Source organism: Pseudochaenichthys georgianus, chromosome 14, assembly GCF_902827115.2.
Source record: "Pseudochaenichthys georgianus chromosome 14, fPseGeo1.2, whole genome shotgun sequence".
Classification (NCBI taxonomy): Eukaryota; Metazoa; Chordata; class Actinopteri; order Perciformes; family Channichthyidae; genus Pseudochaenichthys; species Pseudochaenichthys georgianus.
In genome coordinates, this window is record NC_047516.1 from 23,125,671 (window position 1) to 23,140,232 (window position 14,562).

A 14,562-nucleotide genomic window follows, 5' to 3' on the forward strand; every position below is an offset into this window, starting at 1 on the left:
AGTGGGCATATCTAGCAGCTATAAATAGATCTGCATGAGCACTGTCGCTAGCAGAAGGGGAAGTAATAATGAGACCAATATTAATGTTCACTCCCAAATCTACCACGGTTACATTGAATAGTCTATTTATACGGCTGGGTGTCGTATATTAACCTGATTCAGGGCTTCTCGAGCTGGTAGGCTGCTCTGTCTCTGGACGTCTCCTCCTCCCACCTGTCTCACTCCGGCAGAAGAGGAGGAGCGGCCCAGCCGCCCCACTTCTGCAAAGAAACAAACATTACTCTGTGTGCCTGCTGATGAGAACAGGAATACAACTTGTCATTATAATACGTAGAGGTGTGAAATTCTAACTGCAACTGTGTCATGAGACAGATATTTTGCTCCTTTAGTAACAAGACAAGTATAAACTATCCTTATACTGTTGAACAATAGGCACATTACAGAGATGTGTTTACTACATTTCTGTTTTCTGTATATCTCATATTTCTATTACAGCTATATGAAATGTAAACATTTTAGTGATGCTAATCTGTAATTGCCATAATTGTGTGTTATTCAGAATATGATGATGCTTCCGTTTTCTACAGATATATTTGCACTGTTACAAAATAAATGTAACACAAGGGAAAAAGGTTATACCGTTATAAAGTTGATTACAGGTAGCTTGGGTGATGTTTGCACTCTGACCAGTTCCCTTTAATCTTCAGGTGGTATCTGTACAACCCGTTAGCCCATACCAAACTGAATTAATGATAAAGTGTTTTTAACAACCTGGTTTGTCGTGCCGTACATTATAAACTCTATTAAATGGGACCGGGGGTCATTCATGTATGTATGCAGAGATGTTGGCATGCTTCAAGTTAAGTATTGCACTGATTTTCAATTTTAGCAGCGCCTCTCTGTTTCTAGGGAAGGCCTTGAGTTGAAATGCAAATAGACTGACAAAGAGAAAACAAGCTTCAAGGCTAACTTCAGTCCAAGAAGATGCATTGAGCTGTTAGTCGGAGGAGAGGAAGGTCTTCTCTGATTCTCACAAGTTTAAGAGCTGAGCAGCATCAGAGCCAGCAGAAGATTCCCCATATTCACCCACTGCTAGTTCCGCTCTAACGGGATGGTGTGGGTAGAGGCTACGACGAGAAGATTATAAACACTAAGTTAAAGGTCCCCTTATACGGTTTTTCATCAATATATTACAGCTCTCAGATATATACAAACATGTCTCTGAAGTGTGCAGCTCCAAACACCAAACAGGTCATTGCAGCATTACCCATAATCCCCTCTGTTTCAGCCCTGTTTCAAAAGTGTTGATTCTCTTTAGATGAAAATAAGGAGCCCCTCCCCACGCCCCTCTGAGAGAGATTTGGTTAGAAAGAACACAATGGTGCTCTAGGAGGAGATTCAGGTGATAAGGGGGGGGGGGATCAATCTCCACGAGAATCTTTTTTCCTGAAAATGTCAGAGTCTCTTTCCACAGAGGGGACACATGTTGATGTAGAAGAGACATGAAGAAGAGGGGACACATGTTGATGTAGAAGAGACATGAAGAAGAGGGGACACATGTTGATGTAGAAGAGACATGAAGAAGAGGGGACACATGTTGATGTAGAAGAGACATGAAGAAGAGGGGACACATGTTGATGTAGAAGAGACATGAAGAAGAGGGGACACATGTTGATGTAGAAGAGACATGAAGAAGAGGGGACACATGTTGATGTAGAAGAGACATGAAGAAGAGGGGACACATGTTGATGTAGAAGAGACATGAAGAAGAGGGGACACATGTTGATGTAGAAGAGACGTGAAGAAGAGGGGACACATGTTGATGTAGAAGAGACGTGAAGAAGAGGGGACACATGTTGATGTAGAAGAGACGTGAAGAAGAGGGGACGCATGTTGATGTAGAAGAGACATGAAGAAGAGGGGACGCATGTTGATGTAGAAGAGACATGAAGAAGAGGGGACACATGTTGATGTAGAGGAGACATGAAGAAGAGGGGACACATGTTGATGTAGAAGAGACATGAAGAAGAGGGGACACATGTTGATGTAGAAGAGACATGAAGAAGAGGGGACACATGTTGATGTAGAAGAGACATGAAGAAGAGGGGACACATGTTGATGTAGAAGAGACATGAAGAAGAGGGGACACATGTTGATGTAGAAGAGACATGAAGAAGAGGGGACACATGTTGATGTAGAGGAGACATGAAGAAGAGGGGACACATGTTGATGTAGAAAAGACGTGAAGAAGAGGGGACACATGTTGATGTAGAAGAGACGTGGAGAAGAGGGGACACATGTTGATGTAGAAGAGACATGGAGAAGAGGGGACACATGTTGATGTAGAAGAGACATGGAGAAGAGGGGACACATGTTGATGTAGAAGAGACATGGAGAAGAGGGGACACATGTTGATGTAGAAGAGACATGAAGAAGAGGGGACACATGTTGATGTAGAAGAGACATGAAGAAGAGGGGACACATGTTGATGTAGAAGAGACGTGAAGAAGAGGGGACACATGTTGATGTAGAAGAGACGTGAAGAAGAGGGGACACATGTTGATGTAGAAGAGACGTGAAGAAGAGGGGACGCATGTTGATGTAGAAGAGACGTGAAGAAGAGGGCACGCATGTTGATGTAGAAGAGACATGAAGAAGAGGGGACGCATGTTGATGTAGAAGAGACATGAAGAAGAGGGGACGCATGTTGATGTAGAAGAGACATGAAGAAGAGGGGACGCATGTTGATGTAGAAGAGACATGAAGAAGAGGGGACGCATGTTGATGTAGAAGAGACATGAAGAAGAGGGGACACATGTTGATGTAGAGGAGACATGAAGAAGAGGGGACACATGTTGATGTAGAAGAGACATGAAGAAGAGGGGACACATGTTGATGTAGAAGAGACATGAAGAAGAGGGGACACATGTTGATGTAGAAGAGACATGAAGAAGAGGGGACACATGTTGATGTAGAAGAGACATGAAGAAGAGGGGACACATGTTGATGTAGAAGAGACATGAAGAAGAGGGGACACATGTTGATGTAGAAGAGACATGAAGAAGAGGGGACACATGTTGATGTAGAAGAGACGTGAAGAAGAGGGGACACATGTTGATGTAGAAGAGACGTGAAGAAGAGGGGACGCATGTTGATGTAGAAGAGACATGAAGAAGAGGGGACGCATGTTGATGTAGAAGAGACATGAAGAAGAGGGGACGCATGTTGATGTAGAAGAGACATGAAGAAGAGGGGACGCATGTTGATGTAGAAGAGACATGAAGAAGAGGGGACGCATGTTGATGTAGAAGAGACATGAAGAAGAGGGGACACATGTTGATGTAGAGGAGACATGAAGAAGAGGGGACACATGTTGATGTAGAAGAGACATGAAGAAGAGGGGACACATGTTGATGTAGAAGAGACATGAAGAAGAGGGGACACATGTTGATGTAGAAGAGACATGAAGAAGAGGGGACACATGTTGATGTAGAAGAGACATGAAGAAGAGGGGACACATGTTGATGTAGAAGAGACATGAAGAAGAGGGGACACATGTTGATGTAGAAGAGACGTGAAGAAGAGGGGACACATGTTGATGTAGAAGAGACATGAAGAAGAGGGGACACATGTTGATGTAGAAGAGACGTGAAGAAGAGGGGACACATGTTGATGTAGAAGAGACGTGAAGAAGAGGGGACACATGTTGATGTAGAAGAGACGTGAAGAAGAGGGGACACATGTTGATGTAGAAGAGACGTGAAGAAGAGGGGACACATGTTGATGTAGAAGAGACGTGAAGAAGAGGGGACGCATGTTGATGTAGAAGAGACATGAAGAAGAGGGGACGCATGTTGATGTAGAAGAGACATGAAGAAGAGGGGACACATGTTGATGTAGAGGAGACATGAAGAAGAGGGGACACATGTTGATGTAGAAGAGACATGAAGAAGAGGGGACACATGTTGATGTAGAAGAGACATGAAGAAGAGGGGACACATGTTGATGTAGAAGAGACATGAAGAAGAGGGGACACATGTTGATGTAGAAGAGACATGAAGAAGAGGGGACACATGTTGATGTAGAAGAGACATGAAGAAGAGGGGACACATGTTGATGTAGAAGAGACATGAAGAAGAGGGGACACATGTTGATGTAGAAGAGACGTGAAGAAGAGGGGACACATGTTGATGTAGAAAAGACGTGAAGAAGAGGGGCCACATGTTGATGTAGAGGAGACGTGAAGAAGAGGGGACACATGTTGATGTAGAAAAGACGTGAAGAAGAGGGGACACATGTTGATGTAGAAGAGACGTGAAGAAGAGGGGACACATGTTGATGTAGAAGAGACATGGAGAAGAGGGGACACATGTTGATGTAGAAGAGACATGGAGAAGAGGGGACACATGTTGATGTAGAAGAGACATGGAGAAGAGGGGACACATGTTGATGTAGAAGAGACATGAAGAAGAGGGGACACATGTTGATGTAGAAGAGACGTGAAGAAGAGGGGACGCATGTTGATGTAGAAGAGACGTGAAGAAGAGGGGACGCATGTTGATGTAGAAGAGACGTGAAGAAGAGGGGACGCATGTTGATGTAGAAGAGACGTGAAGAAGAGGGGACGCATGTTGATGTAGAAGAGACGTGAAGAAGAGGGCACGCATGTTGATGTAGAAGAGACATGAAGAAGAGGGGACGCATGTTGATGTAGAAGAGACATGAAGAAGAGGGGACACATGTTGATGTAGAGGAGACATGAAGAAGAGGGGACACATGTTGATGTAGAAGAGACATGAAGAAGAGGGGACACATGTTGATGTAGAAGAGACATGAAGAAGAGGGGACACATGTTGATGTAGAAGAGACATGAAGAAGAGGGGACACATGTTGATGTAGAAGAGACATGAAGAAGAGGGGACACATGTTGATGTAGAAGAGACATGAAGAAGAGGGGACACATGTTGATGTAGAAGAGACATGAAGAAGAGGGGACACATGTTGATGTAGAAGAGACATGAAGAAGAGGGGACACATGTTGATGTAGAAAAGACATGAAGAAGAGGGGCCACATGTTGATGTAGAAGAGACGTGAAGAAGAGGGGACACATGTTGATGTAGAAGAGACGTGAAGAAGAGGGGACACATGTTGATGTAGAAGAGACATGGAGAAGAGGGGACACATGTTGATGTAGAAGAGACATGAAGAAGAGGGGACACATGTTGATGTAGAAGAGACATGAAGAAGAGGGGACACATGTTGATGTAGAAGAGACATGAGGAAGAGGGGACACATGTTGATGTAGAAGAGACATGAAGAAGAGGGGACACATGTTGATGTAGAAGAGACATGAAGAAGAGGGGACACATGTTGATGGAGAAGAGACATGAAGAAGAGGATTTTGCATACTTGGTGACCTTTAAATTACCTCCATTGCGACAGGCAGGAAAAGTCTGGCAGGGAAGAGGCAGGCCAAGTCTGGGCAGCGCTCTGAACCCCGAGCTGCTGTCCATGCCAGCCAAAGACTCGCTGTGAGCGTGCGCCCTGCTGGAGCTGAAGTGCACTGGGATGCCCGAGTGTCCTCCTCGAGACCCTATGCACATGTCCTCTTTATCCATCCGTAAGAGGGCATCAGCGCTGCCATTCCACGCACGACCTTCATCCTCTGAGACATTGGGGAGGAAACAGAAGGAATATTTCAAGGAGTATTTAAGCTCCTTTGAAAAGCCTCAATACTGGATCTGAACTCCAAATGACCTCTGACTTTGGCTCCTCCCATAAGACTGTTAAACACCTGAACGTTTGAAAGAACATCCATAAGTTTGCAACTTACAATTTATAAACCCAGTATGTCATATTCCAATTACTTGTATATAGACTCTCCTTGCACTGTTTCTATCCTATGTTATCTGTTTTATTGTTGGATGAGCCTGTGACCTAAGATTTTCATTGATATATCTATACCAGGGGTGTCAAACTCAAGGCCCGGGGGCCAAATCCGGCCCGCGACTTCATTTTATGTGGCCCCATAAGAGCTTGCAAAGAATATAATATGTTTATTATAAGGTTACATGCTACTTTACAGAAGCACATTGCCCATAAACTACATGTCCCACAATGCATCTCAAATTAGATTTTTTTTTTCAGAATTTGACTTTTTTTATTCAAAATATGCCGTTTTTCTTAGAATTTGTCTTTTTCTCAGAAGTAGATTTTCTTTTAAATGTTATTTTTTTTCAAAATGTTACTTTTTTCTCTCCAAAATTTCACTTTTTGTTTTTCCAGAATTTGGCTTTTCTTTTTAAATCATTTTGTGACATTTTCACTGAAGAGACTTGCAATTATTTGCCCTAGACTTCTGCTTTCAGACGTAGTTAATTATGAAGTTATTACCCTATTCGATAATAATCCAATGCAGAGGCAATCATGTAATATAAAACATTATTTTATATTAAATATTTGTATATGTATTTTTATATAGTCTTAAAGTTACAACCGGCCCTTTGAGTTCAACCATAATGCTGATGTGGCCGTGATGAGATTGAGTTTGACACCCCTGATCTACACTGTAGCTATGTACACATGACAATAAAAGCCTTGAACCTTGACTTACTCTCTGTCTCTCTGCTCCCATGGCTGAAGGACAGTTTCCTCTGCATAGGCCAGTACGATTCCTCATCTGCTGCCAAGCTGGCACTGCTGTCCCAGGGCATGAAGCCAACCTTCGAATGGAGGGACGAAGAGCCACCGTTGCTCTTGAACGCCCCCTCGAGGCTGGAGGGCTGATGGAGAGACGGCGTGTGAGAACTTCCTCTCAGGCTCTCGTACGCCGGTGGTCTCCGGAAACCACCAGAGGGGTAGGTCCACAGCAGAGGGCTGTCTGAGGAGGGGGGCTTGTACGCTGGCAGGCCGTGAGGAGTGTGAGAGCGAAGATGGGGGCGAGAGTGCGAACGCTTGGACGAGGACAGAGGCTTTGGGGTGGAGCTGGAGCTGCTATGAGACGTGGAGATAGTGTGGTCCATCGGTAACGAATATGGGCCTCCATCCCTATCCCGATCCCTGTCTCTATCCCGATCTCTGTCTCTAACCCGATCCCTGTCTCTATCTCTTTCTCTGTCCTTATCCCTATCTCTGTCTTTCTCCTTGTCTCTTTCCCTGTCCCTGTCCCTACCCCTATCTCTATCTCGATCCCTGTCCCGGTCCCTATCCCGATCTTTGTCTCTATCTCTATCTCTATCCCTATCCTTGTCCCTCCCTTCTTTGTCAGATTTCAACAGGAAGCTCACAGACTTGCCTTCCCTTCCTGTACTCGAGGTCTGGGTCTGGACCGTGGACTGGCTCTGAGAGCTGCCCTTCAGCGGAGCGGGGGAATCTCCTCTCTCTGGTTTGCGATAGTGATGGTAGTGCGAAGGGCGATGGTGAGGGTGGTGGTGGTGATGGGAGAAAGGGGAGGTGGACTTGGAGGAGGGAGGCAGGGGTGTGGAGTGACTCCTGGCTCTCAGTCCGGGGGCCGGTCCCAGCTGAGAGTCCTTGCTGTGTTTGTCCTGCTGCGATTCGCTTCTTCCCGACGACTCCTTGGAGCCCGACGAGGGAACAATAGAAGAAGTCGAGGAGGAGCTGGCTTGGGTCGTCACGCTGGATGTTTGAGTTCCCATTTTAGCAGAGGACGATTTGTGTTGCACCCCGACCCCGCTGGAGGCTGCCGCTGGCTGAGGGAAGGCAAGCAGCGGGGGTCGGTGCTGGAGGAGATTTGGGAAAGGGGCCGGGATCTTTGTGTTGGACTCGCTGTCGGATTTACTCCCTTGCAGCAGGTAGGGAGTGGGAGCTCGGGGAGTGTGAGGACTGGTGGAGAGGACCTGGGGGACGGGGGTGGAGGACGCAGAGGAGGGAAGAGGGGACGAATGGGAGATGGACACGGTGGCTTTGGGTTTGGAGTAGGAAGGAGAGGAAGAGGAAGGGCGTGGTAGAGAGGAGGAGCTGCTGGAGGAGGAAGGGGTGACATGGAAGTGTTTAGAGCTTTTCATTTTCTCATGTTTGGACGGGGGGTGTCTGTGGGAGGGTCTGTCCTCGTGCTGGGGGTATTTCATCTCCTCATAAATGGCCTCACTCTGGTCCGAGTCAGAGTCAGGAGTGGTGGCCACCGGGGTGACAGGGTGGGGGGTGGCCGTCTGGCTCTCTCTGGTGAACACCTGGCCCACCATCTCGATATACACCGGCTCAGTATCCCTGTCTCCAGGCTGGATCTGAGAGTCTGCCTGGAAAGGTAAGGATGCGGCAGAATGAGGCACACGTGGAGGAAGAGAGTCGAAGGTGAGCTGGGTGCTGGGACTTCTCTTGGGTTTTAAAGGAGGCACCTTCTTTCCTCCCATGTCTCCAGAGTCAGATTTCTTCATGGCTGTAGGGGGAAAGACAAATACAGGTCATTAAGAATGAATAATTTATGTTAGAAAAACATCACTAGTCACCGGCTCGAGCTTCAATAATCAGGATGCATGTATTTATTATCCTGGCAAGAATGGAAGTAGTCATCACATACAGAGCATCAACTAGTTCCTGAACAGTGTCCTTCACATGCTGATATCCAAGAGAGGGAGTCACACAGTCACAAGATGGAGGAATAGAAAGCAGTCTTCAATGTTTACTTCAGATTAGCTCCACGTCAGAAATGAGCATGCTTGTCATATGTCTCTCTCCATAGAGGCTGAATCATCATGTTAATCACATAGCTATCATCTGCCTCAAACAGTCCTGATGCTCTTCTAGGTCATCACACATCCTGTCATGTACACAGCTACAGTTGGGATACCTTTGTTATCATGTGCTACGCTGATATTGGAAGAGTACATTTAGTATTTCCCCAACACTATACTATGTTGAAAATGCACCGGGAAACACATTTCTTACAATTTTTCTTCTCTGAGTGTTTGTGTGAGTGAGAGAACGAGGGGGGCGGCGTGTCACCGAGTCCTCTGCCGTCGCTGGACGAGGTGCTGAGGCGAGTGCTGGGGTGACGTTTGGGTTTGGTGGGGGGGCAGCGGCCGCCATGTTGGGACTGGGTGTCAGAGTCATCTCCGTTCTCCAGACTATCCCCGGCCCCTACAGCGTGGCAGGACTGTGAGCGCGGGGCCATGGCGGAGGCACACGAGTGAGGGGACAGGTCCTGGGACGCCGGCATCGTCATGAAACCCATCCGGAAGTGGCGGCGGAAAGACGCCAAATCTCTGACTTTGCCAACGGTGGCTGAAGGGTCGCTTTGGTTGGAACTGCAACGAAAGGGTTGGGAAGGAGGATGGAAGAGAGATATGAAAGCATTAGGACATCAAAGTTAAAGAGAGTTAAATAGAATACATGTGAATGGTCGGCAAAGGTTAGTTTCTCTTCCACCCCACCACCCCCTCCTGCCTGGAATGCCTCGATTGGACTCCTCTGTTTCCTCAAGGAACATCACTAATTAACACGTGTGCTTCTATTGGCTAGTGCGACACACACATTGTACGTGATAGGCTAAGAGGCGGGACATCTCTAAGCGGTTGATCAATCACAACAGAGCCGGCCAGCTAACCAATCAAAGCAGACTGGGCTCTGGTTTTAGACAGAGGGTGAAAAGAGGTGCTGCAGCACAGGCAGTATGAGAAAAATAAAGAGCTTTTTGAACATTAGAGCATGGAGACATGTCCCAGGAGAGACACTAAATACAAATATAAACCTGAAATTGAGCATTATATGTCCTCTTTAAAGCGCCCCATAGGCCCCATAGGCGGATTTTGCGGGGGGGCATTGCCCCCCCTAGTGGCTGAAATATGTTACAGCATTACTACTTCTAAAACTGTTCTAATACAAATATTTCATATATCAATATTTTAATAGATGTAATATAATGATTGTTACAATACAAATCTGAATAATGTCATATTTTGTTTGAAATAATTTCATTTTTGAGCAGTCACATGTTGTGACGTGTGTGTGTGTGTGTGTGTGTGTGTGTGTGTGTGTGTGTGTGTGTGTGTGTGTGTGTGTGTGTGTGTGTGTGTGTGTGACGTATGAGGTTAAGGACACAAGTTCCCTCGCTTTTTTTTTTACATACAAGTGATTCAGCTATTGTATTACAATAAGATATGCGGCGATTTTTAAAACGTCCAATTTCTGGGACGTTTAAGGCGTCTACTTCTGCACTAAGTAGGACACTGGTTAATAATATTGTAGCGTGTTCAAGTAACCAAGGGATATAGTAGTTATCAAATAAGTATAAGATGTGCACAGTTATGATAAGTTTTACGGATGTAATGCACTGTTGTTGGGGGAGAGACCACCCCTTCCATATGAGTGTGTGCGTACGGCGGGCATAAGGCGTGCATGAGGCGTGCATGAGGCGTGCATGACGAGACGAGTTGTGTTCGTATGTGGAAAAGTCATACTCAGTGCGGTGAACGCTGGTTTTATTGCTACTGTTTGACATTTGCGCTTGGGGGGGCAAACCTTTTTTACTGACGTCTGTACACAGTCCCAACTATTGGCCCAAATGGACCAATCCACGGAGCCCCTCACACACCAGGACCCCTTGGCTAACTAACAGGCAGTCCCATTGACTTGCATAGAGCTCCCTGAACACTGGTAATAGACGAGTTGGGATTGCGGAGAAATGCTCTCCGCAGACCCATTCTCACAGCGTTATAAACCTTTTTCTTACTCAATATCAAGCCACACTTATTGTTTTCACTTCGGCTGTGTGCTCAGGATGAGTATCGCTGTGTCTCGCTGTATCGCCGACCTGGAAACCTGTCTGCTCCTCTCAGCAGCTCTCAGCAGCTCTCAGCAGCTCTCAGCAGCGGCGAGCAGCAACGAGTCTCGCAACGAGCCTCGCAACGAGCCTCGCAACGTCCCGACCAATCAGAGCACACTGGGCTCACAGGGGGGGGGATACAGAGAGGGGATACACATACTATACAGAGATGCTGTTTGAGAAACCAATGTGATTTTGGAAATATGATCAGTAGAAATGGCCATGACATGGGACCTTTAAGTGCAAAGAATAATCATGTATCATGCTTTATATTGACCTCCCTTTTTCCTCACTTTCTCTGTGGTCATCAAACATCGCCTGTGCAACAAAGAGATGCCTGCAGGGCTTTTTACTGCAAAGGGGAAAGCCCAAGAGGCTCCTCCATGTTTCACATCCACATATCTTTCCATCTGAATTCCTCCACACCTGCTTCATCCTCAAACACATTCAATTAGGAAATCAATTCCCCCGTCAAAAAGCACAGTGCTCGTAGTGAACACTGCACTGCTGGAATTCCCTTAATTTTCGTAGCCTCGGCCGACATCTGTGGTCTCCTCTCATGATTGCCAAAAGCATCTGTTTCCATGGGAACAGTTGTGATTTTCATGCATTTGATATTTTGTCTGTGAAAACATCAATGACCCGAGCTCCAGCAAAAATAAATATAACTGTCGAAGATAAAAAGCAGACAAGAAATATTGCAGAGTTAAACCAAACTGAACAAGATGAGATTGCATTCTTTAGTGGAATAAAACTGAAATAAAAATGGGGAAATAATCTATGAAACATCTTTTATTTCATTAAGACTGTACGACCCATTATCTTTGCCTATGCAATTCCATGGCTTTACAAAAAGGAAAAATAAAGTGATTACATTCACATTTCAATTTCTGAAGGGCATCAGAAAAACCTGAGAGCCTCAAATTAGGTGAAATAATAGGAGACTGTAAACCAGAATACAAATTTAAAAAAGCTAAATTGCTTACAGTTGAAGTCCAGCCCTGTCCAGGCATTAGTGTCAGTGCCTCAAGTCTTGATGCCTTGTTGAATCCACCAAAAGGCTCACAAAATGGCTTCTGATTACCCTCTGCCTGCTTCTGTTTTAGAGAAAGGTGCTGCATTGGTGGTTCAACCCACAGCAGCACAACAAGCAGGCTTTGGGAGTAACTTGTTAGTCTACGTAATCAGGGTGCAGACACACAAAAAAATAGACGTAATCAGATTTGTATTTCCTCTCTGTAAACTGTACTGTTCTGTCGGCTAATACTTTAAAGGTAGGGTAGGTAAGAATGGAGAAACCAGCTGGAGTGCGCTAGAATTTGAAAGTACGCAGCCGAAAAAAATCTGCCCCTTCCTTCAGACTTCCTCACAGAGCCCCTTCTCCAACACACACGAACGCGCACATGACCAATGAGGGCACGAGATAAGTTTGTGCACCAGATGGAAGGCTGACAGGCAGGTAGGCCATCCAGTTATTTTAGGCGGGCCGGCTGTTGATTGGTCGTGCTTTTTACAGCGCCACGGCTTCCACAGATGACATTTTTGTATGTCCACCTTTAAGTGTGAATCTATACGCCTACTGCCTGAATCTGCTTTATGGTTTTCACTTTCTTTGGTTCATTTGTTCTTCTTGTGAACCTATATGTTCATAAAATAATGTGAGCTTAAAGGTGGGGGTAGGTAAGTTTGAGAAACCGGCTCGAGATACACTTTTTGTCATATTCCATGGAATGCTCTAAACATCCCGATAGCAATGAATATCTAAAGTGCTTTGACAAAAAATGTTCATCTGTGGAAGCCGTAGTACTTGTGTGTTGGAGGAGGGGCTCTGTAAGGAAGTGGCAGATTTTTTCCGGCTGATTATTTTTCAAATTCTGGCGCACTCGAGCTGGTTTTTCCAAAATTACCTACCCCACCTTTAACTGTATGAAAAAGACGGAGCATTTTCTGTCAGCTCAGATTTTAGTAGCATATGCTCACGTGTTTCATTGTTGGTGTATAGCTGTCTTTAAATTAGCTTCAATCGAAAACAGGCTTGAATTTCTTTCCCCTGCAAAAGACTTTTCATGAACACGGTTACTGTACTCACACAAACTGTCAGAGGGAAGAAGAGTAAAACACAGGACCATCACAACGAGTATAATGTTAGAATCCACTGCAGTAATGCAGGGAGAAATCAGAGCTTCATCAGGCTGATTCTTATTCCGCTTTGTGTTGATCAGCTCTCCGCCACGGGGAGCACATCTGGATATTTCCACATCTGTGTCTACACGTTTGAGGCTGGAAGAAATTGTGTTTCTGAGTATGTAATTAAACAACTCAAAATGCAATCATGCCGAGTGTAAGCAATTCATTATTGTACATTATGTCGGCACATGACTGAGGGTCACGCCGTGCTCCCTTTCAGATCAGTAGTGAGGCAGTGAAGCACAGGAGAACAACTGGAGCTCAGTCAACACGGCAGCAGAAGCAGAAACAGGTTTGTTACCAGGTTGTTACACATACGAGGAATTTGACTTGATGTCATGGTGCATACATAAAAGTCAAACAAAAATTCAAAAACACAGATAGAGAACTATTATAAAAAAATATAATAACATTCAAAAATATAGTAAAATATAGCAGTATTCACAGAGAAATAGAATGGAATAAAACATAAACTGATAAACGATAAACTGAGGCATCAGGGAGAACACTGACTCTCCTATTTTCTTCCTCGTCCACTCAGTGTGTCTGAATACGGGTTTTTAAGTGTGTTTGCATCTCGAGTATGCTTGTGCCCTTGAATGCCCGTGAAGACGTGCTTGTGACTGCTCACAATCCACATGGATACTAAAAGGGACACAATGAGCCCAGAGCAGAGGATGAGACCGAATGTGTCTCCAAACCAAGAACAAAGAATCAGCTGATTTAAAAGTTCATGGAACCTCTTTCTTTGCTTCTCTTTCCTCGTGTACTCAATTCATATTATTACACCGCTTAGTTTAATACTCGATTCTGATTGGTCGATTAAGACATTCCAGAGGTTGTTGTTCACTAACACACTGCTGCTAAGAAAGACCAAGGGACTATATGCAGTCATATCAATACGATGAAATATGTTTGGTCAATGCCAGCTGTGGTCAACAATCATTGATGTGTACCATCAGAAATCACTGCGGGTTACTTTTTGAGTATTCATTTCTATTTCTGCTGATTGGAGAGAACTAAATATTAGATTGTTAAAACTGTCACTATACTATAGTAAAGAAAAGCAAAACAGCCCAAGGATGTCAGAGAAGAAGACAGACAGAGTTAAAAGACTGGTTAAATGTAAAAGAAAGACTTGAAAGTTAAAGAAAACCTTGATCAGTGCTGCCGTCATTTTCAGTAATTTCAGCCGAAGCAATCCAACCATTTTCAAATCACTAAAATCATTATACATTGTGAGTCAAGTAGTTGGTTTATTACATTACATTACATGTCACTTGTTAGACGCTTTTATCCAAAGCGACTTACATACTCATTACTGTGGGCAATCCCCACAGGAGTAATCTGGGGTGAAGTGTTTCAGGGACACAACGGCAGTGGGGTTTGAACCTGTGGCCCCCTGATCCCAACACCAACGCACAACCCACTGCACCACACACCTATTTAGTATGCAGCGGTGTAATAAGCAGCTTAATGTGGAGCGAGGCGGACATTAATGAGAAAGTGAAACGGCACCTAGCTTAGCTTAGCTTAGCATAAAGACTGAAACTTGGGCGGACATGTTTGCCTTCAAGACTCACTAGAAGTAACT

At 45.0% G+C, this 14,562-nt stretch overlaps 1 protein-coding gene across 1 annotated transcript in view; it reads right to left on the minus strand.

The window, feature by feature from the left end:
• LOC117458003 (neuronal tyrosine-phosphorylated phosphoinositide-3-kinase adapter 1) overlaps positions 1 to 14,562 on the minus strand; it is a 47,234-nt gene that overhangs the window by 2,940 nt on the left and 29,732 nt on the right. Inside the window, exons 3-6 of the mRNA XM_034098240.2 lie at positions 8,906 to 9,264; positions 6,615 to 8,396; positions 5,430 to 5,666; positions 154 to 260 (exon numbers count right to left, since the gene is read on the minus strand). Coding sequence (XP_033954131.1) covers positions 154 to 260; positions 5,430 to 5,666; positions 6,615 to 8,396; positions 8,906 to 9,264 — 2,485 coding nt within the window. The remainder of the gene's footprint in view (positions 1 to 153; positions 261 to 5,429; positions 5,667 to 6,614; positions 8,397 to 8,905; positions 9,265 to 14,562) is intronic.